The 25,634-nt window shown below is 52.1% G+C and overlaps 1 protein-coding gene across 2 annotated transcripts in view; it reads left to right on the forward strand.

Moving 5' to 3' along the window:
* The window catches only part of PPARG (peroxisome proliferator activated receptor gamma), a 142,867-nt gene that overhangs the window by 86,126 nt on the left and 31,107 nt on the right, over positions 1-25,634 (forward strand). For both annotated transcript variants that reach the window (XM_055136134.1, XM_055136135.1), the window contains exons 3-5: positions 7,362-7,589; positions 9,483-9,652; positions 16,699-16,837. In XM_055136134.1, the coding sequence (XP_054992109.1) occupies positions 7,370-7,589; positions 9,483-9,652; positions 16,699-16,837 (529 nt within the window). In that variant the 5' untranslated portion in view covers positions 7,362-7,369. The remainder of the gene's footprint in view (positions 1-7,361; positions 7,590-9,482; positions 9,653-16,698; positions 16,838-25,634) is intronic.

Consider the following 25,634-nt stretch of genomic DNA (forward strand, 5'->3'; position numbering starts at 1 on the left):
CTCACTTATCCCACACAATTGCGTGGGCCAGTAGGGCAGCTGCATAGTAACTTGGAACCAGCTTTGTGAGAACCCTGGCAAGCAGCAGAAGCAGTAGGAGACCGAAAGTGACGAGAGCCCGAGAGAGCCTCCTTCTGGGCGCTATGGACGAGGCCACCGGGTTTTAGAGAACGTTTGAAAGAGTTTTCCTGGGCACATCCTCTTGTGAGCCACACGTCCGTATTTCCTCCCTTGTGGAAGCTTTAATCTGAGAATCATTTTGCTCTGTGGCACAGAGGTCAACTGTGTGCGAGAAAGTGTATTGAACGGTTGTCTAATCTGGAACTGCAAGATTGGGAAGAGCACTGTCTCCTGAGGAAGCAGGGTGTGCAGGCTGCGCCTTCTTATACTCTGCGTCCATACCCGTCCCTACCCAGACCCCGTCTCCGCTGCGTGATTTGGGCTAGGCCCTTCCTTCCACATCTGTGCCTCAGTTTCCTTTTCTTTGGGGACACTTCAAAATGAACTTCCTTTCACCAGGCTGTGGTGAGGATTGAGAGAGACAGTTCTGCACTTGGATTTGGCCCCAAGCAGGGCGAACACTGAGGGCTCTGTTCAACCCGGCTAATGTCATTCCCACCCTGTCCATATCCTAAGTGTTTCTCTTCTTAAGAGGCGACATTGAACCCCAAAGGTCACTCATGCTGGCGCCGGGTTCAAGACTCAGCACCCTTCCTGGCCCACTTCCCTACTGCCACATAGTGAGGCCTCTCGTTTTAGGGACGTGACTTTATTTCTGCAGGAAATCGGTCTTCTACACACTGCACGGAGAATCTCATGGGCCCTTCGAGAGTTTCCAGGCAAGTCGGAAGGTCTCGGTGACGGCTCCCGCCTGGGCTCCCCGGCTGGGTGTGAGAGGGATGCGGGCAGTGCAGGAGAGACAAAGGCGCGGGGTCTCGTTCCCGCGGTGTGGGGGTGGGGGGCAGACTCTCGCCCCTTCTGCCCTGGCCGGTTGGCGCGAGAAAGAGCGTCCACCACGCTTGGGGCCAGCAGGGCCAGTGGCTTACGTCTGCTGAGACCAAATTAGAAGCAGGTCTCCGGGCCCGTCTGGAAGTCAAAACAAAACCTGCTATCTAGGGAGCCGCGGGCCTCTCCGGCTCTCGGACCGCCAGTGTTTGGGTCAGGGCGGCCTGAGTGGGAGGCCAGGGGGAGGAGGGGGGGAGGGGGGAAGGGAGGGCGGGGGAGGGGGCGCAGAGGGGCAGGTGTGCGGTTTGCAGAGCAGTGAAGGAGGAGCCGCTTTTCTTACTTTGTCCTGTCTACTTGGCGGGGGCGGAGCCAAACAAAAGTACTTTCTAGGACCCTGACCTTCCTCCTGCAGTTATCAAAAGGGGAAGCCGAGGCTGCCAACGGTGGTTACGAATACGGTCGAAGACTGGCCATCTTGTCCGGGGGGCGCAGTCTGGGCCGAGGGAGAGCCTTGGAGAGAGTGTTTCTCATTTGTCTCCTTTTCCTGGACAGTGAAGACGCAGGCCCAGTGTCAGGGCATGAAAAGGGCCGGCTGTGCCTCACACAAGCCCCTGTGCTCTGGCTCTAGGCCTTGGCAGGACCTGGTGGAAATACTCCTCCGAATCGGCTTCTCGGAGATAGCAGGGCAGGCCACAGGGAGAAAAGAGGAGCAAGGGCACCCTGGGAAGAATCATGGAAGGCTTCCTGGAGGGGGGAGCGTCTGCTCCCTGATACTCCTTGATTTCCCCACACACATACACACACACACACATACCATACACACACACACACACACACACACACACACACACACCTTCTGGGGCTTCCTACTTCCTACTTGTGCCGAGATCCACTGGCCGGAATTGACTGTGTAGTGACTAGAGGGCACAGGAGGGGCACATTCTCAGGAGCAGACTCAGAAACACAGAGTAAGTTTAACCAGGGCGGAGAGCCTGGCATGTCTAACCCCGGGGTGTGCCAAGCTTGGGTTGAGATCGGGACAACGGGGGGAGGAAGCCCGAGAAGGGCCAAGGGGCCTGATGCCAGGCTGAGACATTGCGTTGCTTGCCTACATCTGTGCTGGAGCCATTTCCCACCGGGGGGCAGGGGCCTTCCTGGGAGATACTATGTGGAACAGAGTTTCCTGGGGTGCAGGACGGGGGCCTGGCGTTGTTTAGAACGTGGAACTGTGCTGGCGGGCACAGGTAATCGTGTATGTTGTCAGGAACAGCACAAAGCACGCGGCTGTTGGGCGCTCAGGCTCACCGAGACCCCTCAGAGCTGCGCCATCAGTCCTGTGACACGCGGCCACATTAGCGGCTGGCAGAGTTTGCGATAAGGGAAACTGGAGCTATGAAACGGGGCGTCTGTGCAAGCTTGGGGGGCCAGGGGAAGGATCAGTGAGTCTAGTTTCTGCTCAGTTTTTGTTGTTTTTTTTGTTTTGTTTTGTTTTTTGGGTCACACCTGGCAATGCACAGGGGTTACTCCTGGCTCTGCACTAAGGAATTACTCCTGGAGGTGCTCAGGGGACCATATGGGATGCTGGGAATTGAACCCGGGTCGGCCGCGTGCAAGGCAAACGCCCTACCTGCTGTGCTATTGCTCCAGCCCCTCTGCTCAGTTTTTAAGGAAACCAAAAACTATAAAATAAAGTCTGTTTTTTGAAGTAGTATTCTTCTGCCCGCTGGAGCCATAGCACAGCGGGTAGGGCGTTTGCTTTGCATACAGCTGACCCGGGTTCGATTCCTCCATCCCTCTCGGAGAGCCCGACAAGCTACCCGGGTGAGAGTATCCCGCCCTCATGGCAGAGCCTGGCAAGCTCCCCGTGGCGTATTGGATATGCCAAAACAGTAACAACCAGTCTCACAGTGGAGACGTTACTGGTGCCCACTCAAGCAAATCGATGAGCAACGGGACAACAGCGTGGCAATGCCGGGCTGTTCTTCTGCCCATGAAGCGTGTGCTGCACACAAAACATTTTCTGGGTTGTCCTCGTCTTTAAAACTCACGTGAATTTTTTTCATTCTCCTCCCTGATGTGGAAATGGTTAAGGTTAAAATTACAACCGCCCCGAGCTTTTCACTACAGTCAGGATCCCCGCGGAGGGCCTGAGCCTGGCGTGAGGAGGCCAGGCTGGTGCTGACGCGGAGTCACCGAGATCCTGTGTGCCAAGTGAAACGGAACATAAAGAAACCGGCAGGGTCACGAGCCCTGTGTGTTTCCTGCAGAGCAGGGATTCCTTTTGCACCCTCGGGTCCCCCCACACCCCGCTTGCACGGGGGCCCTGCTCCAGACGTGGACATCGTGTGCAGAAGCGTTTGGCCATCCACCTGAGGGAGGCACTAACGAACCCGCCTTTGCAGCTACTGGGCGGACAGGGCCCGGGAGGGGGCTTTGGATGCAACACGGCTTTTTCCCTAAAAAGTGGGAGGTGTAGTGAGTGAACGAAGGCAGGGGGAGTGGTGGGGGAAACAGAGCCTGTGGCTGACCCCCGGGGTTAAGCAGGTGTCTCTGAAGCTTGAACCAGAGGCTGAGGTGGGGGTTTCCCCATCCCTGAGGGCAGTCAGCTCTTCTGGTTGCCCAGCGTGACCTCACCCGTCGTGGGGTGGGGCTTACCGGGTGATTTGGTGTCTCTCAGGTTTCTGAGCCCCCCTGGAACCGGGCTCACCTCCTCACGGTCCTCTCAAGGTGCTTTCTCTTTCCTTTGTTGGCGTGGGGGTCACACCCAGTGATGCTCGGGGCTGACTCCTGGCTCTGCACTCAGGAATCACTCCTGGCGGTGCTTGGGAAACCGTACAGGGTGCAGGGGATCGAACCTGGGTCAACCGTGTGCAAGGCAAACGCCCTCGCCAAACTCAGTAGGCGTGGCTGCCCTACAACAAAACAAAATACACAGTGGGACCAGGGATCGAGTAAAGGGTCCTTCCAAACTGTCGCTCCGGCCTGGCGCTTTGCTGTACTAAGCCCCGTGGCGGCCCGGCCCCAGGAAACACCTCCTGAAAACGTTTCCATCCAGGCAGAAGGAAGAGAAATGACCCAGATAAGGGCCCCAGGGTCGGTCTTGGAACACGAAGTCTCACCTGCCTGGCCGCCGGCCACGGGCAAGTCCCTCCCCGCCTCCGCTTCTAGCTCGGCTCTTTCTGTGTCTGGGACCCAGAAATAGAGTGGCCCGCCTCTCCCTGTCCCTGCCACGGAGCGCAGCGGCCCGCTGCTTGCAGGGATGAATAGGTGCTTGTCTGCACCCCGGGGTTCCATCCTGGCACGGAAGATGAGCAGGAGCAGTGAACCCCGAGCCCCGCGTGGTGTGGCTCCCCCAAAACAATCACTTGTATCACCTGTCATCCTGTTGCTCGTCCGTTTGCTCGAGCGGGCGCCGGTAACGTCTCCACTCGACCCTGTCGCGTGCTCGTGTAGCCCAGTGGCGTCTGCTCGCTCCGGGAACACGAAACAAAAAACAAAACAAATGAAAAATAAAAGAAACACAAAACAAACAAACAAACAAAAACACAGATGGGGGCCAGAGAGCTAGGAAAGGGGCCCTCCGAGGTCCTAGCCGCTGGACCATAGACCCGCTGAGGCCGTGGCCCTCACAGTCCTCAGCACTGCAGGGCTAGAGACCATCCCGGAGTGGCCCCGGGGTCTCTGAGCAACACTTGAGAGGCCTCTGGAATATAAATCAGAAGAACAGAAAGAGAATCCAGAATGGCTGCAGGCCCGAGGGCTCTGCAGGCAGGCGGGGAGAAACTTTGGTTTCGCTTATCGATGCCATCTTAAAAGAACAACTGATAACAATTAAATTTAAAACACACACACACACACACACACACACACACACAACGAAGCTGAGGGACACAGGGAAGAGATTGGAGGTGACCAGAGGGTAGGGGGGGACGGGACAGGGGTGAAATGGGAAATGGGAGCAAAAAAGCACAAACTTCCGGTTAGGAAAGGATGAAGTTTGGGGTTGAGGGACAGCTCGGAGCTATGGCTTTTGGTGTGGGAGCGCGTGTTTGGAAGTTGCAAAGGAAGTGAGTTTGTCAGTTTCATCATGCACACATAAAGAATCCACCGCCCTCTGATGAGGGGATGGGGGTAGGTGACTGGACGGGGGTGTAGACAACGCTCAGATCACTCGGTTGTACCCGGCGGTCTTATTATGTCATCTATCAGCCAGGTATATCAATTTTTTTTTTTTTTTTTTTTTGCTTTTTGGGTCACACCCGGCGATGCTCAGGGGTTGCTCCTGGCTCTGCACTCAGGAATGACTCCTGGCGGTGCTCGGGGGAACCCTATGGGATGCTGGGAATCGAACCCGGGTCAAACCACGTGCAAGGCAAACGCCCCTCCCTGCTATGCTATCGCTCCAGCCCCCCCAGGTGTATCAATTTTAAAGCTAAAATTAAAACTTTTTTTTTAAAAGAAAGGAAACTCAGTGATTACCTTTTGGGTTTGAGGAGTAGATTGGCTTCAAGAACGCCCTGTTATATCACGGTGCAAAGTCTACCCCCTCATGGGCCCGGGGTAGAGCGTAAGCAAGCACAGGATCTGTGAGGCCCTGGGTTTGATCACCGGCACCCTGGGGCCCCACCCTGCCCGGCGCTGCCGGGAGTGACCCAAAAATAAATAAAAGTCTACACTCCCCGGTGACTCACGGGTCCACGTTAAATACTTAAGAGTTTTATTTCGTTTGCTTTGACCACTGATCACCTGTAGAAACGCAGGTGAGTCACCCGCCGCCGCGGGCCGTGCAGGAAGCAGCGCGTTCCAGGGCCCGGGAAGCCCCAGGCCGAAGCTCACCTCTGTCTTCTCTGTTTTCTCCTCTGCTGTTTTGTTTGGGGGATGGCTGGGAGCACTGTTGGCCAGAGCTCCGCCAGGTGTGGCCCCGAGAGCAAGAAGGACAGAAGTTTCAAAACCAAGCGCTGGGCTGGATTCTGGGTTTGGCATCCTCGCCAATGGGGTCAAATGTGTCTCCACACAAGCTCGTTCCCACGGGGGTCACGTTCTCCTCTTTATGGAAGGTTCCAGCCACAGGGAGGCTCGGAGGAAGTTTGTATGGCGCAGAAATTGTCTTCAGTGTTCTTTGTTTTGGTTTTGTGTTGTTTTCCTCTCTCTCTCTCTCTCTCTCTCTCTCTCTCTCTCTCTCTCTCTCTCTCTCTCTCTCTTTCTCTCTCTCCTGTCTCTCCTCTCTCTTCTGTCTCTCCTCTATCCTCTTCTCTCTCTCTTCCTCTCTCTCTCTCTCTTCCTTTCTCTCACTTTCTCTCTCTCCTGTCTCTCTCTCTTCTGCCTCTCCTCTCTCCTCTTCTCTCTCTCCTGTCCCCCCTTCTCATTTTGTTTTTGTTTCGGGCCACACCCAGCATACTCAGGACTTATTCCTGGCTCTACACTCAGGATTTACTCCTGGTGTGCTCGGGGGACCATAGGGGATGGTGGAGATTGAACATGGGTCAGCCACCAGCAAGGCAAGCGCCCTCCCTACTGAACTATCACTTGGGCCCCCATTATTTGAAAGCTTTATTTTAGTGTGACTATAAGAAAAGAGTTATAGTGTACTGGGGCTGGAGCGATAGCACAGCGGGGAGGCGTTTGCCTTGCATGCAGCTAACCTGGACTCAATTCCCAGCATCCCATAGGGTCCCCTGAGCACTGCCAGGAGTAATTCCTGAGTGCAGAGCCAGGAGTAACCCCTGAGCATCGCTGGGTGTGACCCAAAAAGCAAAATAAAAACAAAAACAAAAACAAAAAGAATTATAGTATACTTAGAGAATACATTTACCTAAATTATCAATGCAAAGACATGATTGTATGCAAATGTGACTCATTATAAATACAAATAGAGGCGTCAAATCTTCCTCCTAAAAAGCTTGAAGAAAATTCTTTTCCAAAAAGTCAAACTGTTTCAGTCTCTGTGCTCATTAAAAATCACTAACAGGGTCTAGAATGATAGTACAGTGGGTAGGGCACTTCCCCTGCACACGGCTGACATGAATTTTTCATCCCAGAGATCCCTTCTGGTCCCCACGCCTGTCAGGAGTGATCCCTGAGCACTGTACCAGGAGTAAGCCCTGAGCACAGCCTGGGGTGGCCCCAAACAAGCAGGAGAATTCATGAGCACCCTTCCTTGGCGATCTGTGGGGGGCCATGAGAATGGGCAGTTGAGGCCCTCGTGGGTGGGTCTGCAAGTGCCTCAGTGCTCTCCCTGGCTCTGTCCACCAACGCCCAGGGCCCAGCAGTGGCCCGTTGGCACCCGAAGGAGTTTGTGTGCTCTTCTCGCGCGGGCCCGGCCTGAGGGGTGTGCTGGCCCCGCCCTCCGCGGACGCCCGCGGAGGCCACTCTGTTCTCGGGGACTCACGGCACGGCCGCTGTCTTTCCCGTTTCAGAACTCGCCATGGTTGACACCGAGATGCCCTTCTGGCCCACCAACTTCGGGATCAGCTCCGTGGACCTGTCCGTGATGGACGAGCACTCCCACTCCTTCGACATCAAGCCCTTCACCACGGTGGACTTCTCCAGCATCTCCACACCCCACTACGAAGACCTTCCGTTCGCCCGAGCAGACCCCACCGTGGCCGACTACAAGTATGACCTGAAGCTCCAGGAATACCAAAGTACGGTGTTAAGTTTTTTTTTTAATTTTTTATTAGAGAATCACTGTGATGTACAGTTACAAACTCAGGAACTTTTGCGTTTGCATTTGACTCATGCAGTGATCACTTACCCATCCCTCCACCAGTGCCCGTTCACCTCCACCCATGATCCCAGTCTCCCTCCCGCCACCCCCACCACCAAACAGGATGGCCACTCAACACCTCTATCCTACTCACTTTTCAGACTAAGATTGGGACTAGCCCGATCTCCCGCTCCGGGATAAAACACGTAAAATATGGAAAGTTCCTTAGACAAGACATTTGACCATTCACTGGGTTTTCTTTCTCTTTCCATAGAGTGTTGTGAGGCAGAGCAGGGAGGAAGGGGGTGTGTAACGACCCCAGACCAGACCCACTGGGTCCCCGCTTGCTCCCTCCCTTCTTCCTCTTGCTTCTTTACAAGCATTTTCCGGCGTGGTGATAACACTGCCACGTGTAACCCGGGCTAAGAGTCCATCACCCAAACGTGGAATTCTTTCGGTCACTCAGAGGTTAATGAGTAACCGTTTCTTGCCTTACGTTGCTTCCCCTCCTTAAGCTGCTCTGGTCCTTCCTAGTTTTCCCCTCCTTCTCTGGTCTGAGGAGCGAATTGTGCCGTGAGTCTGGGGCCTCGCGGAAGTGAGGTCTCTAACACGGACGCTGTTATTCAGCACCAACGCGAGGTTTGACACAGTTAAGTCTCTTGTGGAGGATTCTTCACGTCCTTGCTAAGTTCAAGTGCAGCAGCAGAGCCGGGACGAACTCAAGCTGCACTCCGCCAGATACAGTGCAGTTCTCTGACGCGGCTTCCTTGATTTTTATCTCTTTGTGGTCACTGTGCTGCCACTCTCATGGGCCACCCCTGTGTGACAGGAAGAAGTAAGAACTTCTTAGATTTCTAGTTTCTTTTTAGATTAAATAATATATTTGGTGACAGCCCTACGTGTGGTTTGCAGTTGAGCCAAATGTGGAAATTCAATCGTCCTGATCCTAGCCAGCAGGAAGATAGAATGTTCTTTCCATACATGCTCTCTGAGCCCCGTCAAAGATTGTTTTTCAAACCCCCCTGATGGGAGCACTGATGGGAGGAGCCTGGTCTGTTGTTGTTTTTTTTTTTGTAGGGGGAGGGGATAGAGAGATTCCTGAGCACTGCTTAGGGAGTCCAGGGTCCATTCCTAAAACTATTTAGCCAACTAGTTTGGATGGTTCAACACCTGGGCCCATGGTGAGCCACCTGGGACTATACCCAGCTGTGCTGGGAATCGAACTCGGGGCTCTTGCACAAGCAAGCCAGGCGACCCAGCCCTGTGGGTCTATCGCCCCAGGCCTATCCTTTGCCACATGCCTTTGAGCTGGGCTCCCCCTGCCCCGGATGGAGCACGCTTGCTTCCGCACTTCTCACGGACACAGCGAAAACACATCGAAACTGCAGCCTTCGCGTGAAAACGCGTTATATTATTGCGTGGAAACACAATTGTGTGTTGTTTTATTGTGTGAGGAGTGCCAGCTGTGGGAGGGACCCCCGGGGGCACTCTGTTTCCAGGGTGGCAGGGCCAGGAGAGCCCGAATACTCTGGGGCGCTGAGCTTCAGGGGGGCAGAGTGTGGGCGGGTCACCGAGCCCCAGGTTATTCTCAGAGCTCTGGGCACCCCCGTCTCCCCGTGTATTTTTCATGTCCCACCTCAGTGCCCCCAGCAGGGCAGGCAGGAAGCAGAGCGAGGGCCACAGGAGGCCCCAGGTCGGGTCCCCGAGGCCTGCCGGGAGTGACCCCTGAGCACGGAGCCGGGTGTGGCCCAGAAACAAGCCAACAAACACCGTGGGCAGCCGGCCCCGCTCCTCCTGGGGATAACGATCTGCTCCTGTGCTCTGCCCCCAGGCGCCATCAAAGTGGAGCCCGCGTCCCCGCCGTACTACGCGGAGAAGACGCAGCTGTACAGCAAGTCCCACGAGGAGCCGCCCAACTCCCTCATGGCCATCGAATGCCGCGTGTGTGGGGACAAGGCCTCCGGCTTCCACTACGGCGTTCACGCCTGCGAAGGGTGCAAGGTAAAGACCTCCCGGGCCTCCCGCAGCCCACCCACCTCCTCCCCGTCGGATTCCGCGCTGCAAACGCCAGGCCGGGAGTGGAAATCCAACGGCCCCTTCCCGTGACTCCTTTCGCATTCTGCAGGAAGCCCTTTCTTCCAGAGATGGAGCCCAGAGCTAATTCAGCCCTTGTGTCCTGCCCACTGGGGGGAAAAAAATTAGAGTGACTTTCATTTCATTTCATTGTTTGAAGTCCCTGGGTCGCAAGGCAAGGTGGCGAGGACCCGGCCCAGAGCTCAGATCCACGGAACCCTTCCGTGGCTTCTTGTAATTGATGTTTGCCCCTCACTAATCCCTGCACGATTTTTGTGTACGTAAGGCTCGATCGATCAGGGGTAGGTAGGTCAATGGAGAAGAGGGAGGAAGCATCTCAGAGTTGAGCTTATGGGTAGCCGAAATGAGGAATTAGCATGATCTGCTCAAGGTCACCCAGAAGATCAGCCAGTGGCAGAGCTAAGAAGACGAAGCATGCCAGCCTCCTAAGCTAGTACTTTGTTTTCTTGTCCAGTATTGGTTTGGGCCAGGAAGTATGAACAGGCAACACACTATAACTTTTGTAAGGAAGAGACTATTGTTCTCACCTCCACTCCTTAGGGAGAAGGTATATTCTCAAAAGGTCAGACATCCAGAAATATTCTGCCCAGGTATAAACAGTGTGAAGCAGTTTGTTTTCATCTGTAAGTCTCTTAAGATAGTTTTAATGTAGTTGGTCGATAAGGTACAGATAGACTAGTATTTGCTCTCTACTCCAGAATTCAGAGTAGTTCGTTGATAAGTATCTAACTTATAAAATAAATGCTCCTTTTGGAAGGTCAGACTCAGTTCCTCAGTTGGGCTTTTTATTTTTCTCAGAATCAAGACATACATCAGTTGAATAGACAGTAGAATACATACATGGATTCCGAATTAAGTAATGGACCGATATTTTTTTTTAAAAAAAGCTAATATTAACTGGATTTCAGCTACATGCCAATTATTTTATGAGATCGTATGTTTTTGTTTAACTACATTATTTCCATGATTTGGACATTATAAATTTGGTTAGAACCAGTTTATTACTCGAAAGTCACCTAATAAATACAGTATTGACTGACATTGGACAAGAAAGCCGTTCCCCATGCTGCTCGTCCAAAGTACGTGGCCAGTCACTCTACCGCTGCACGCCCGGTCACCTCCTGTATATAGACCAGCTCACCAAGGCCTTGCTCATCCCTCAGCTCTGAAACGTCAAACGACTGCTTAGGTGGACCCGAGAGATGGGGTTGAAGCTCTTGCCTTGCATGGCGCCGACCCTGGTTCAAGCCTCGGTGCCATGTATGGTCCCCTGACCACCTCCAGGGGTCCCATCTAAGCACAAAACCAGAAATAGCCCCCAAGAGCCACCAGCTGTGGCCCAGAAACAAAGAAAGAGCCTCTTTCAGCACTACAATAAGTGGTGTTTTATTTAAAACCCTTCAAAACACACACACACAAAAAAAAAAAGGGGCCGGAGCGATAGCACAGCGGGTAGGGCGTTTGCCTTGCACGCGGCCGACCCAGGTTCGATCCCCGGCATCCCATATGGTCCCCCAAGCACCGCCAGGAGTAATTCCTGAGTGCAGAGCCAGGAGTAACCCCTGAGCATCGCTGGGTGTGACCCAAAAAGCAAAAATAAATAAATAAATAAAACTCTAAGGCCCACTCCAAGCCCCTCCTACCCGAGACCTTCTATAATCTCGATGTCCAATCAATCATTTCCGATCTCGGGGAAGAGTAGCGCCCTGTCACTCCATGGGCTCGGCCCTTGCCGTGTGGGAGTAAGGGAATGGCGGCGGGGTCCTAAGATGCCATTCTGCTTCGGTCACCATGGAAAGTTTCCTTAATAAATAAAAAACAGCACGAGTGGTTTGCAAGTAAGTTTCTGTGTTGCGTGAGCTGATGAGGCTCTTGGGAAACCAGGGCTGCGGGAGCCAGTCCTTCGCCTTGCCTCCCCGTATCATGTGGTAGCAGATAACCTTTCTGAGACAAGCTAAGCCTTGAAGGACAGAAATGCTGCCGGAAGTCAGAAGTCGGTTCTGTGGTGCAAACCGAGTTCTAAAGGCAGCGCAGGAATGGCATGACCAAGGAGAACGGAGCGGGCAAAAGTAGCCAGAGGAGCAGGAAAGGCGAAGATTCTAACGCCTTGAAGTTAGGAATGGAAAGGGTAGGAGGCAGAGGCGGAGATGGATGCATGAAGCCAGTGAGAACAGGGCAGTTCTTAACCCACCATCGAGAAACCGACCAACTAGCCCTGCAAATTCGAAGAAAACTGAGAATATCCCATAGTAACCCACAGTGACTGGCCAGCTACCCAAAACACGGGCCATAGACTCACTAAACTAAAATGAAACCAAACCAAAGCTGTGCTAACCTTGGAAGGGTCAAGAGACCTATATTCATTTTAAAGATAAGAATAAGAAAACTCTTTAGTGGGATCATATAATTTGGCTTCTCCGAGTATGAGTCATCAGTCAGTTCTCAAAGTGTGGTCTACGAACCTCCAGGGACCCCACTGACTGCCCCCCAAAGCCCCCAGAAGGTCGAAAGTATTTTCATAATAATACCAAGTTGTGATTTAGCATTTTCACTCGAGTCCTCCGAGAGTGTCAGCGGAGTGTTCCAGAAGCCCCACGACATGGAATGATAACATGGCTTTGATCACCCATGGGATGCCTGCCTATATGTTCCTGTACATAATCATGTCTCAGATTTCATTTCGGATGTGTGGCAGTACAGATCGCCTGCACAAGCAAAAGCCATTTCTAAGGGAGCTAAGGGGACTTGCAGAATAAAACGTTCTATGGAGGCTAAAGAAGGGCCAGCCTGCGCCACCTGGGAGTGAAAGAAAGGCGCCATCCCATTCTGATGCAAGTAAATCAGGCCAGTGGCCCCTGCCACCAAAGATCTCTCTTGGCTCGTCTGCGAGAGTCCACGGGAATCCAGGAACGTGAGATGAGCAAGTCTTTCGGACTCACCTGGACGCGTTTTCTGACGGGTGCTCTGATCATTTAAGCGCTCAGGGCAGAAGTCTGCCCACGAGCCTGCGGATGAATTTATGGATTGAAAAAAGATAATTGGTGGTATTGCTCAAGCCAGCTGTCAGCCGGTCTTCCTAAACAATTTTACCACGCAAATGAAACAGATTTATATTAGTGGCCCTTGCCAAAATTCCTAGTGGGAGGAAAAGCTTGAATCTGCATGACAGAAAAATAGGGACAGATTCTTGACTGTGTTCGTGTGCAGACTTCGGGGAAATAACAAACTTTTGGCCGCCACAGCGCACAGACACCTCAGAGCTTGCAAAACTCTCACTGATTCTGCTTGCAAGCTGGCTGCTTGCTTGCTTTTTCTCCCCTTTTCGTCCCTCTCAGAGGCTTCATCATATGTTTGTGCCTTTAATGAAAGATCATTTAAGAACCTCAAGCAAACTTACAGATACCAGCAAGGTGCCTCCGGACACAACGGCTGGTCAGAGGATTTTTAGGCTCCTCAGATTAGCAGGACTGTTCTCTGGCCTAATTGCTCCTGAGGCTTCTTTCAAAGGAAGAACCATTGCAGAGAGGTTGGAGGTACTTTCGAAAAAGGCAAACCAAAAACAAGCCTCACTATCACAGACAACACTAGACTCAGCCACCGATCCAATGACCAGAAGACTGAGCGTTGAAACGGCGCGTTGTTTCCTAGACTCTGGAATGAGAATAAAGAAAGCTGGGGGCCAGGAGATAGTGCAATGGTTAGATCCCCAGCTCCCTGGGTATCCCGACTGTGGCCCTGGGGGGCCCAGCACTGCATCCTCAGGATGCACTGTGCATGCGTGCCTTGCATGTATGAAGCCCCCGGCTTTGACCCCTGGCACTGCTCCACATCCCTGTGTGAGCCTCAGCACCCACCCTCATAGTCCAAAGTTCAACCAGTGAATGAATAAATTTATAATACACAACCTGGGGGCGGGGAGGAAAGTGCTGCAGATTTGAAAAGGTTTCCTGCACAGGGGCGGTGCTTAAGTGAAGTGGAGGAGGATGTCCCTGGGGCTGGAGACTGGGAGAGCGGGTAGGGCCCCCCGTCTGCACCAGGCTGACCTGGACTCTGGTCCTGACCCCGACCCCCATGCGGCTCCCCAGAGCTGCTCTGAGAGTGATCCCTGAGGGCAGAGCCAGGAGTAGGCCCTGAGCACCGCTGCCTGCGTCCCGGCCAAAAACAAGCATACGAGAGAGAAGGATCGTTTAACATTGAACGTGCCCCTTGTCAGTCCAAAAAGAAACCAAGAGAGGGAGAGTGATCCTCCAAAGGGCCTGTGAAGGCTCAAGAAAGAACCACCAGGGGCTGGAGAGATAGCACAGCAGGTAGGGCGTTAGCCTTGCACACGGCCAACCCGGGTTCGATTCCCAGCATCCCATATGGTCCCCCGAGCACCGCCAGGGGTAATTCCTGAGTGCAGAGCCAGGAGTGACCCCTGTGCATTGCTGGGTGTGACCCAAAAAGCAAAAATAAATAAATAAATAAATAAAAATAATAAAAATAAATAAAGAACCACCAAATAGCAGCGACAGAAGCGGCTTCTCGTTCAGCAGATGGAAAAATGATTTTCCTGAAGTATTATTGTGGGTGTGTGGGTGTCATCCTGGGCGTAAGAGACCAGCCCTGCCATCACAGAGCTCACAGTTTTAACTGGGGGCTGGGGTAGGACCAGCAAATTCACTCCAAGTAAATTATATGACATGGGAAAGCATGAAGAGGCTGTTTTACCAGCTACTGGCGGGAGGGGGCAGTCCGAGAGACCTTGCATGCCGCTGACCCCGGTTCAATCCCCGGCACTGCCTCAGTCCGTCAGGCCCCACCAGAAGTGATCCGTGAGCACACAGCCAAGAGGAAGCACACGCCCCGAGCATTGCAGGGTGTGGCCCAGATCCCACACCATTTATTTAGTCAAAACCAACAACAGCGTAAAGGGTGTCAAGGGCTCCAGGGGATCAGGAAGGGCGACAGATCACATGGGGAAGAGACTGGATCAGCGAGCGTCATTGGTAGGACACAAAGTGTGGTGGGGAGGCAGGGAACGGGCAGGTGCGTCTCAGAGGAAGAGGTGGAGGGACATCAAAACCCTGCAAACTGCCAGGTTTGCAGTCAAGTCAGTGCTAGAAGGAATCGAGACTCAGGGACCAAAACCCGGACGGGCCAAATGCATGGTGGAGAAGGGTCTGAGCCCCTCAGAGCTTTTTGTAAAAGTAGGACCAGATAGGGGGCTGGAGTGATAGCACAGCGGGTAGGGCCTTTGCCTTGCATGCGGCTGACCCAGGTTCGATTCCCAGCATCCCATAGGGTCCCCTGAGCACTACCAGGAGTAATTCCTGAGTGCAGAGCCAGGAGTAACCCCTGTGCATTGCTGGGTATGAACCAAAAAGCCAAAAAAGAATAATGGGACCAGATAAATATGAAAGGCTTAAGAACTGAGTTTCAGGAGCATAAATACAATAAAAATAAGTAGGAATATTCTGAACCCCAAAATTGGAGTTAGAAAGCATTTCTGATTTGAATTTTTTCCCCCTCAGGTCTTTCAAAAATCAGACAAATAGGACAAAATTCACTTTACCTCCAGTGCACATATGTACTGTTTGACAGTGCATCAATTTTGGGACAGAATATGTGTGTGTGTGGTGGGGGGGGGGCATCTTTATGCTTTTTCCTGCCCCACTATGATCCCTTTTCTCTATACGATACAAGATTTTGGAGCACTTTCCACTGCAGAAAGAAACAAAATGAGTTTTGTAGGAAATTATGCAACATAAGAGAATTCCATAAAATTATCCACATGTGGGTTTTTACTGGCCCTGATCATGCTCTAGACTGACATGATTCCAGCTTTGCCAAACTGCTCAGCGCGATTATGAAGGCTGGGCTGCTGCTGAAGTGACTTGCACAGGGTCGGGGCTGATTACACGGTGTTTGCTCCGAGTTGTGTTGTACCCAGCACACTCCGAGCAGACCCAACTCCAGATGCAGAGCCAAGAAGCGCTGAATGACATCAGCTGGATGCGGTCTTTGTCCGCAGGCTGAAAAGGGACACTGGAGACTTTCTCTGGGGTTGAGCAGAGACACTGAGTTCCAGGGAGGTTGCGACACTTCGCTGGGTTAGCAGTGACAGAGCGTGTCGAGAAACCGCCCTTTCTGGGGCCGGGGTGTACCCCGAGTGGTACCTCAAGTACGTGCCGTGCATGTGTGAGGCCTTGGATTGGGTCCCCAGCTCCACATGTGCCCCGAGCACCCTAGGGAATAGCACCCTGGTCACCCCGAGGACTGCCAGCTGTAGGCCCAGCAGCAACAACCCCAAAATAGCTCAATGGTAATTTAGGGGCTGGAGCAATAGCACAGCGGGTAGGGCATTTGCCTTGCACGCGGCCAACCCAGGTTCGATTCTCAGCATCCCATGTGGTCTCCTGAGTACCGCCAGGAGTAATTCCTGAGTGTACAGCCAGGAGTAACCCCTGTGCATCGCCAGGTGTGACCCAAAAAACAAATAAATAAATAAATGGTAATTTAAGAAAGAAAAGACACACACACACACACACACACACACACACACACACACACACACACACACCGTTCTCTGGATGAAGGGGTCAATCTGATGCAGAGAACTTTGGGGAGAGTGAGGGACACGTACAGAGAGAGGTGAGGCTGGCCTCCCCCCAGTTCACCGAGTGTTATAAGCCATGGTAAATCAATAACACTTAAATTGTGTGTGTGTGAAGCAAAATAGTTTTATTTGAAGAACTTGACCTTGAGAAGTGTGAGAGGAGAGAAGGAGACGCATGCGTGTTCAGGAGAGAGCCTGGGCTTCTCCAGAGTGGAAAAATCCAGTAACAGTTAAATTGGAAGAAAAGGGAAGAAAGGACCATCGCAGACACCCAGGCCGACAGGCTGGCTTCACTGGGTGCTGCCCGACACGATGCCAAGCTTGCTTCTTTTCTCTCCCCTGTCCCCCACTGCAGGGTTTCTTCCGGAGGACAATCAGGTTGAAGCTTATTTACGATCGGTGTGACCTTAACTGTCGCATCCACAAAAAGAGTCGAAATAAATGTCAGTACTGCCGATTTCAGAAGTGCCTTGCCGTGGGGATGTCACATAACGGTGAGTGAACCCGAGCACCGCCCTTAGGCGCCCTCTCTTGGGTGCCAGATGGTCGCCACTAGGTCACCACGAATGCCAGGCTTGGGGGGGGGGGGCAGTACCTGTGGATGAGACAGACAGTGGTGCCAGGGCTTCGACACTTGTCATGCAGAAGTCTGTGTTTGGTCATCTGCCATGAAGGGAGGGGGCAAAGGGGAAAAATCCGGAAGGTGTAGGAAATGACAATAGGATTTTAAAACAAATCCTACAGGTAATGTGGGTTGTTTTTTGTTTTTCGTTTTTAATATTTTATGGTTTTAGTTTGGGGGCCCCTAGAGGTGCTCAGGGTTTTTTCTTGGCTCTGTACTCAGGGATCACTCCTGGCATTTGAGATACCCTATGGGATGCCGGGGATCAAACCCAGGTCAGCTGCATACAGGGAAATCACCTTAATGGCTGTACTATCCCTCCGGTCCTGGTTGTGCCTTTCTGTTTTCATGTTGCTTTAATAATATTCCATACAGTGGAAGCTCAAGTTGCATTGCCTGGCATGCAGCCAACCCTGGTTTGATCCTCAGCACCACATATGGTTCCCCAAATTCCATCAGGGTGACCCCTGAGTGTCAAGCCAGGAGGAAGCTCTGAGCACAGCCAGGTAGCACTGTCTGTAGCAATGTCGTCCTGTTGTTCATCCATCTGCTCGAGCGGGCACCAGTCACGTCTCCATTGTGAGATTTGTTGTTACTGTTTTTGGCATATTGAATACACCACGGGGAGCTTGCCAGGCTCTGCCGTGTGGGGGATACTCTCAGTAGCTTGCCGGGCTCTCCAAGAGGGACGGAGGAATCGAACCCAGGTCGGCCGCATGCAAGGCAAATGCCTCACCCGCTGTGCTATCGCTCCAACACAGCCAGGTATGACAAAAAAACAAAATAGTTGTAGATAGACTTGAGACTCTTAGATTTGTCAAATATTACTTATTCCTTTCAAAAATCACAAAAATAGCAAATTTAATTCAAAGTCATATTTTACTGGCTATCCTATTTTTTTCCCTTCCCCTCCCTCAATACTGATTTGTTAAAGTCAGAGTTTAAACTGATCTATTAAGATCTATAGACTCCAAAGCATCTGTGAAAATTAAAATGTTCTATCATACCGATGCTTGGATTTCATGGGCGAAATCTTCAAGATGACAATCACAAATTGGTTGATACCCAACTGTTTAAAATGAGCTCATGGGGGACAGAGCAATAGTGCAACAAGTAGGGTATTTGCCTCGCTCAAGGCCGACCCAGATCAATGCCAGATGTCCCATGTGCTCCCCCAAGCACCACCAGGAGTGATCCCTGAGTGCAGAGCCAGGAGTAACCCCTGAGCATCACCAGCTGTGGCCCAAAAACCAAAAACATCAAATTAGTTCATGAAGGACTGGAGCGATAGCACAGCAGGTAAGGCAATTTGCCTTGCATGCAGCCGACCCGAGTTCGATTCCTCCGTCCCTCTTGGAGAACCCGGCAAGCTACCGAGAGTATCCCATCCGCATGGCAGAGCCTGGCAAGCTACCCATGGCATATTCGATATGCCAAAAACAGTAACAACAAATCTCACAATGGAGACGTGACTGGTGCCTGCTAGAGCAAATCAATGAACAATGAGATGGCAGGGCTACAGTGCAGCTCATGAAATTGTATTTGTAGGAATGTGAGTGTGGGGTTATTTCCTCTAAGGAAGGGGTCGTAACCCGAAGAGATCTGTGAGTCGTTGCCGCACTGGGTGGAAATGTGATTCATGTCTCCCCAGAAGTTGATTGCATCAACCTGGTGGCACCATGTGAATGCAGTCACCAATTGCAAAAAAAAAAAAAAAATCATTTGCTGGTTTCAATCCATCCGTTTTCTTTATATTCCAGATCTCATAAATCTTAAGGGTGCGTTTTCAAGTCAAGGGTCATATTTTAGATGATGCAATCAAGTTGCAATAAACTTATCCTATCTTTATGAAGAAATCTTTGACGTTAAGGTCATTATCCCAAAGACTTCCTGGGTGAGCCTGCCAAGGGGGCTTGCACACATTCGAGTAAAATATAGCTTCTGTTGCATCCAGTTTATGGGCAAGCAGTAATTCAAAGCCCAACCACACGTAGTATGGACATAGTTTGCTCTTCCCAGCAAAGTCGCAGAAAACTATCCTGAAGTTGATAATTACATCATCCTTTTGACTCTCCTTCCCTTCCCCCTCCCCTCCCCCTCCTCCCCCTCCCTTGAATTGCAAAGATATTTATGATCGAGTTTCAGACGTATATTGTTCCAACACCCATCCCTTCACCAGTGCCCATTACCCCCCCACCAGTGTCCTCAGTTTCCCTCCCAGCCCCCAGCCTGCCTCTGTGGCAGACACTTTTACCCTCCCCCATGGTCCTAGTATTCCCTTCCCTAATCTATCCCCCACCCCCACCCCTGTCCTAGCGACCAAGCTTCCTCCTGAGACCAGTTCTTCTGCCCTTCATTTCTATTGCCATTAGGCCTCTAGATACCCCCCTTCGAGGTTTCTCTAGCTCCCACACCTGAGGGATCATTCTGAGTCTGTTCCTCTCTCTGGTTTCGCTCCACACGATACTCTCCAGATCTATCCATGTTGCAGTAAGTCGCAGAACTTCACCTTTTTAAGGCTGTTCAGGATTCTGTTGTGTAGATGTACTGTAGTTTCTTTATCTAGGCACCTGTTTGCGGGCACTTAGACTGTTTCCGTACTTTGGCTATCGTGTACAGTGCTGCAATGCACATAGGGGTGCAAATGTTTTCTCTGATTTGTGCTTTGGGGCCCCTGGGAGGATTCCAGTTGTGGAATTATTGGCTATTGTGGAAGCTCAATTCCTGGATTTTTGAAGAATGTCCACATTGTCTTCCAAAAAGACTTCACCAGTTGCTGTTCCCACCAGCGCCTCTGTATCTTGCAGCCAGTATCAGTCTCCTCTCATACCTGTCAATCGCCCAAATTGCTAAATTTCACCAACGTGTGTTAGTGCCATTGAAATGCTGTTCGTTGGCCAGAACCAGCTGTTCTCTCCCAGACCTGATGCTCGGCAGTTGAAAACAGCACGATGCAGGTGGTGTAATCATACGGCCCCCAAGGGCAGGTCCAAACCAAACTAAGGAAGGTTTCACTGGCACATTTGGTGAGCGACACAGCACCGGGGGAGGCTCTTCGGGGAGAGCTTCACTTAGAGCGTGGGAGGGCGGGAGGGCGTGTCTCAGCGTTCTTCCAGCTGGAAACGCCTGTTGTTCCAACGTCCACTTTCGGGACTGGCTGACAAAAGCACTCAGGGGCAGACTCGATGTGCTTTGAAAGCAATTGGTTGGTTGGTTGGTTGGTTGGTTGGTTGGTTGGTTGGTTGGTTGGTTGGTTGGTTGGTTGGTTGGTTGGTTGGTTGCTTGGTTGCTTGGTTGGTTGATTGGTTGGTTGGTTGGTTGATTGATTGGTTGGTTGACTGGTTGGTTGGTTGATTGGTTGCTTGGTTGGTTGATTGGTTGGTTGGTTGGTTGGTTGACTGGTTGGTTGGTTGATTGGTTGGTTGGTTGGTTGGTTGATTAGTTGGTTGGTTGGTTGGTTGGTTGATTCGCTGGTTGCTTGGTTGGTTGCTTGATTGGTTGATTGGTTGGTTGGTTGGTTGGTTGGTTGGTTGGTTGGTTGGTTGGTTGATTGGTTGGTTGGTTGGTTGGTTTTTCTAAGTGATTGAGATTAAAAAAAAAAATCCCAGATCTTTGGGGCATTGAACAGTCCTTGCTTCCTGGCCCCTGGGTCAGGCCAACGATGGCAGCAACTGTTCCTGAGTGCTCCCAAACACTGTCTGTTTCATCTCTGTCTAGATGCCACCCCTAGAAGAGAGTTCTAGAAGAAAGGAGAGCAGTATACAGAGCTGTCCTCCTGGCCTCCTAGAGGGGCAGAGTCACTATCCTGGTTTTCTGTTTGGAGGGAATGAAACTGGTGCCTGCAGACTCTGATTTGGGGGCAGTGCTGGGCACGGAATACCGAGCCCATGAATGGCGGCTGCTCTAAGGCTTTGCGCTAATGTCCCAAGCCCCTGGCTGCAGACTCTTACTCCAAATGCTCTCAGTACAAGGACTCACACACACACACACACACACACACACACACACATACACACACACATTTATAGTCTTCGAACGCAATGTCTGAGCAATGTTCCTGACATAAGTCCCATTTCTTAGAAGTGCCCTCTTTTGTTTTTCATAAGCTAGTCTTTCAGACTTCTGACTAGTGAGTAATTTATATTCCAAGCTGCTTTTCCCATATAAACTGAATAATAAAATTTTAAGTGTGGGTTGTGCAATTTTTAAAAATCTGAAGTCGGGGCAGGGAGATGGCTCACAGTGCTGGAACTTGGAGCAGGGGTCCCAGAGCTCGGTGCCAGCATTGTGTGCCCCCTGAGCACTGCCAAGGAGTCCCTCCCCCCAATAAAATAATTTTTAATTTGAATTGACTTAGGTTACTTTTCTATCATTGGACTTATTTTCCCTATACCACTGAGATTGGAAGCAAAATTATATATTTCAAGAGCACCAACGTGCATGTGTGAGACGCTGACTAATCCCCAGTTCCACAAAAATTATATGCTTTTTAGATGTTTCACACAAACATACAAAATTAGTGGAACTTCGTTTTTCTCCCTAGAGTATCTCCTACAAAAGATCATTTTTTCCTTTTATTGAATCAAACAAGCTGACAACTTTTAAAATGTGTTTCTCAGCAGCATCAGAAAAACCCAGAGGGGGTAAAAATGGGTTCACAGATTCAGGGGACACTCAGCATCTTTGCAATCCCTTCCCCGTACCCAGAGGAGCTGGTGCCTATTGCAAAAGAAAAACTAAAAGGTAAAGGGATACGTCTGAATGACAAGGGTCTTCTCCAACATGGGTTTCCCCACACACACACAATGTGTCTTCTTCATGGTGTAAAGGAAAATTAACGGGGCTGGAGCAATAGCACAGCGGGTGGGGCATTTGCCTTGCACATGGCTGACCTGGGTTTGATTCCCAGCATCTCATATGGTCCCCCCACTGAGCACCGCCAGGAGTAATTCCTGAGTGCATAGCCAGGAGTGACCCCTGAGTATCACTGAAAAAAAAAAAACCAAAATGGAAAATTACCCCAATTAACTGTTAGAAAACGCAGCCAAGGAAGGGTCCCCAGGCACGAGACCCTCAGCACAGAGACTTGTCGGCTTATCTCACTCCCACTTCCTTACCACCTCTGTGCTGTCCATCAGGCAAACTCCACACCTATCGTCTCTGCCACACGCTGGGCCACTGTCGGCCCTGTCTAGTTCCCTGTCCACCTGGGAGCAGTGACGGTGGACACAGCCCCCGAGCAAAGGGAGCCTCCCTGCCAGTCTCCGGCTGGGGCCATGCACTGCCTCACCAAGAACGGGAAAAGGCTCCATCACAAGGGGATGCAGTTTGGCCCTTTAGAGCTCCCGAGTCAGCGTCCCTACCACCATCCAGGGATTGGAGGAAGAAATGAAAGGGATCCAGATCCTGGGAAAGAGGGGAAGGGCATGCGGGGCACTTGGAGAATTGGAGACCCTCTCCCTGGGAGGGAGGGAGAGAGAGAGAGAGAGAGAGAGAGAGAGAGAGAGAGAGAGAGAGAGAGAGAGAGAGAGAGAGAGAGAGGCGCCATGAAGAGGGTTGCCCCAGGGTCTGGGAACAGAAATCCAGGAGTCCCCGAAATACAGGCACAGCGCCTGCACTTTCAGCTGAGGGGAGGGGCCAGTCGGGAGGGGGGGCACCAAGGGCTGGGAGGGTTGGAACAGGCCCCGATCCGGGCATGGGAAAAGCATTAGAACTTGGGTCTGGTTGGGGCTGTCTGGGCTTGGTTGGGTTAGATTGGGTGGGTGGGTTTTGGGGCTACACCCAGCAGTGCCCAGGGACTTCTCAGGCTCGATGCTCGTGGGAGGAGGGGGTGTCACTCCCAGAGGTGCCAGCGACCCCTGCGGTTCTGGGTGTTTGTTGAACTCAGGCCTCCTGATGCAAAGTATGCACTCAGCCCCTTGAGCACAGCAGAAATTTTTAAGAGCGAAATTTCAATAAATTTAGGCAAGACTGCGTTGCAGCGTGCAGGGAAGCGAGCAGGAAGCGACAGAGAAGTGGCTCTTTCCGCTACTCGGGTTACGGGGGTAGGAAAGGTGAAGCCCAAGGCCCGGTCAGACCCACGGACACCTGCGAGGGAAAGGGGCAGTCGGAGGAAGGCGGGCCTGAGCGAGCACAGCCATGCCCATTGGTCCTCACCACTTCCGGACCCAGCTTCTGCCCGTAGCCCACCCAGAGGGCCCAGCGTCTGGTGCTCAGTTGAGAGTTCCAGGACACCCCGTTAGACACCAAGGGTCACAGGTTGAGCCTGTGCTTTTGCTCTGCTTCACTTAGAAAGAAATCCGGACACGTGTCTAAACGTCCACTGAAGCTGCAAACTGACGCTCCTGTTTGTCTTTTTTTTTTTTTTTTTGCTTTTTGGGTCACACCCAGCGGTGCACAGAGGTTACTCCTGGCTCTGCACTCAGGAATCACCCCTGTCGGTGCTCAGGGGACCCTATGGAATGCTGGGAATCGAACCCAGCTCGGCCGCATGCAAGGCAAACGCCCTACCCGCTGTGCTATCACTCCAGCCCCTGACGCTCCTGTTTGAAATAGTCGCACAGGGGTGCCAAGGAACTGGGCGAGCCGTTATTGGACTGCCGGGTTCTGCAGAACCTCTAGAACCACAAGTTTTCTTTTTCCTCAAGAAAGAGGGGGGGTTGGGAAGATATCTCAGAGGGGTGGGGGACATAACTTGCCGTGCTTGGGTCCCAAATGTGATCCAGCACTCTTGCCCTCCCCGCCCCCACCCCACCTCAGTGCCACTGGGCATGACCTGGTATCCCCCAGGATCATGGGGCCCAAGCAACCCAGAGCACTGTCCCAGCCCACCTCACAGGCAGGGAGGCCAAGGAGCTCCTGGGGGCGGGGGGGGACCATCCCCTGAGCATGCCCTGGGAACCACAGGTCGGAAGGAAGAAAGCCTGACATCACTTACTGGCATCAGCTGTGTGACAAGCAAGAAGGTCCTAGCCTTTCTTAATGCGATGAGGCATTTGCAAGGTAAACAGGCGGAAGTAGGAAAGTTGAGCATGGGAATGTAATTGTCACCCCCTCCCCGATATGATCTTTAAATTCAGCCCTGGCATGTTGAAAGAGGCAAACATATTTTAAATTTTACACTCAGCCTCATTCATGCTTGTCTTTTCCTGTTGACTTGCCTTGAAAATCTGCTTCAGCCCATCTTGGTAATTAACTGCATTTGTCTTTAAAGCACCACAGTCAGCCTGGCGGTTTTGAGCAGCCCTGGTGGGGCCAGAGATAGAACAGTCGGTAAAGCACTTGCCTTGCACTTGGCCAACTCAGATTCAATCCCCAGCACCCCGTAGAATCCCCCCGGCACTACCAGGAGTGACCCCTAAACTCAGAGCCCGGAGTAGCCCTGAGCGCCTCCGAGTGTGGCCCCAACCAAGCCGAGAATGTCCCAGCAACCCCCCTGGCTTTGCCTTCCTTTCTCCAGATCCCGTGAGCAGGATTCCTGAATGTTCCACGGTGTTCTGTGCTGAGTGTCTCTGTCCCAGCACACACTGCCCAGCCCAGGCCAAGGCTGAATTCTGCCACGTCTTGCAGAGACAGGTCCCGTTCGGTGGTGTGGCCTGCTTCCCCCGGAGGCGCCGAGTTCATTCTGAACCCATTCCCATATGGAGTCTTTAAAAAAAAAAAAAAAAAAGCCAGGGTACCTGAATCCTCTGCAGGGGATAATTACCCCAAAGGACACCAAATGACCATATGCCCACACCCGGGGTGTTGCTCTGTGTGACAGAGTCTAGATCTGCAGAACAGTGTGTGTGTGTGTGTGTGTGTGTGTGTGTGTGTCTGTGTGTGTGTCTGTGTGTGTGTCTGTGTCTGTGTGTGTCTGTGTGTCTGTGTGTGTCTGTGTCTGTGTGTGTGTCTGTGTGTCTGTGTGTGTGTCTGTGTCTGTGTGTGTGTGTGTGTGGTTGGGGGTCTTATATACTACGGGACCGTGTGCTGGGGCAGAGGCGGCACAGACCATGTTCCCGGGACCAGCTGTTGCAAAACTCTGTGGAATTTTATAGCTAAGCTGAGAGCTCCAGGAAGAGAGACTTAGAGGCTCCTTTTCCCAGGGCCGCATGTACTCAGCCGCCCGGTCCCGGAGCTGGGACTAGGAAGCAACGCGCTCTTTCAAGCACCGTGGCTCCATCCGTGTCCTCCTAGAAAGGCCAAAAGTTGTCGCTCAGCAGGTCCTGTGAGTATGCAGAGCATTTCCCTCTGCCTCTCGAGCACACGTAGGGGACAAACGTTGACTTGTAGGAGGGTACACGTAGCCCCCCTATCTCTGCACCCGGAGAAGCTTCTCAGCTCCAACTTCAGCTGGCGAGAGAGCAATGATCCTGAGGAGGAATCCTCTGCAGAGAGAGCACAGTGGGCGAAGCACGCACCCTGCGCCTGGCCCACTCGGGCTCGATCCCGGCACCCCAGAGGGTCTCCCAAGCTCTGCCAGGGCTTCTCAGCCCTCGGGTTCTCCTCCCAAAGAATGTGGACGAGGGTTCAAGAGTTGCTTGTTTGAGGGGCTAGAGAGATAGCACAGCGGGTAGGGCGTTTGCCTTGCACGCGGCCGACCCAGGTTCGATTCCCAGCATCCCATATGGTCCTCTGAGCACCACCAGGAGTAATTCCTGAGTGCATGAGCCAGGAGTAACCCCTGTGCA

The sequence above is a fragment of the Sorex araneus genome, chromosome 4 (genome assembly GCF_027595985.1).
Source record: "Sorex araneus isolate mSorAra2 chromosome 4, mSorAra2.pri, whole genome shotgun sequence".
Classification (NCBI taxonomy): domain Eukaryota; kingdom Metazoa; phylum Chordata; class Mammalia; order Eulipotyphla; family Soricidae; genus Sorex; species Sorex araneus.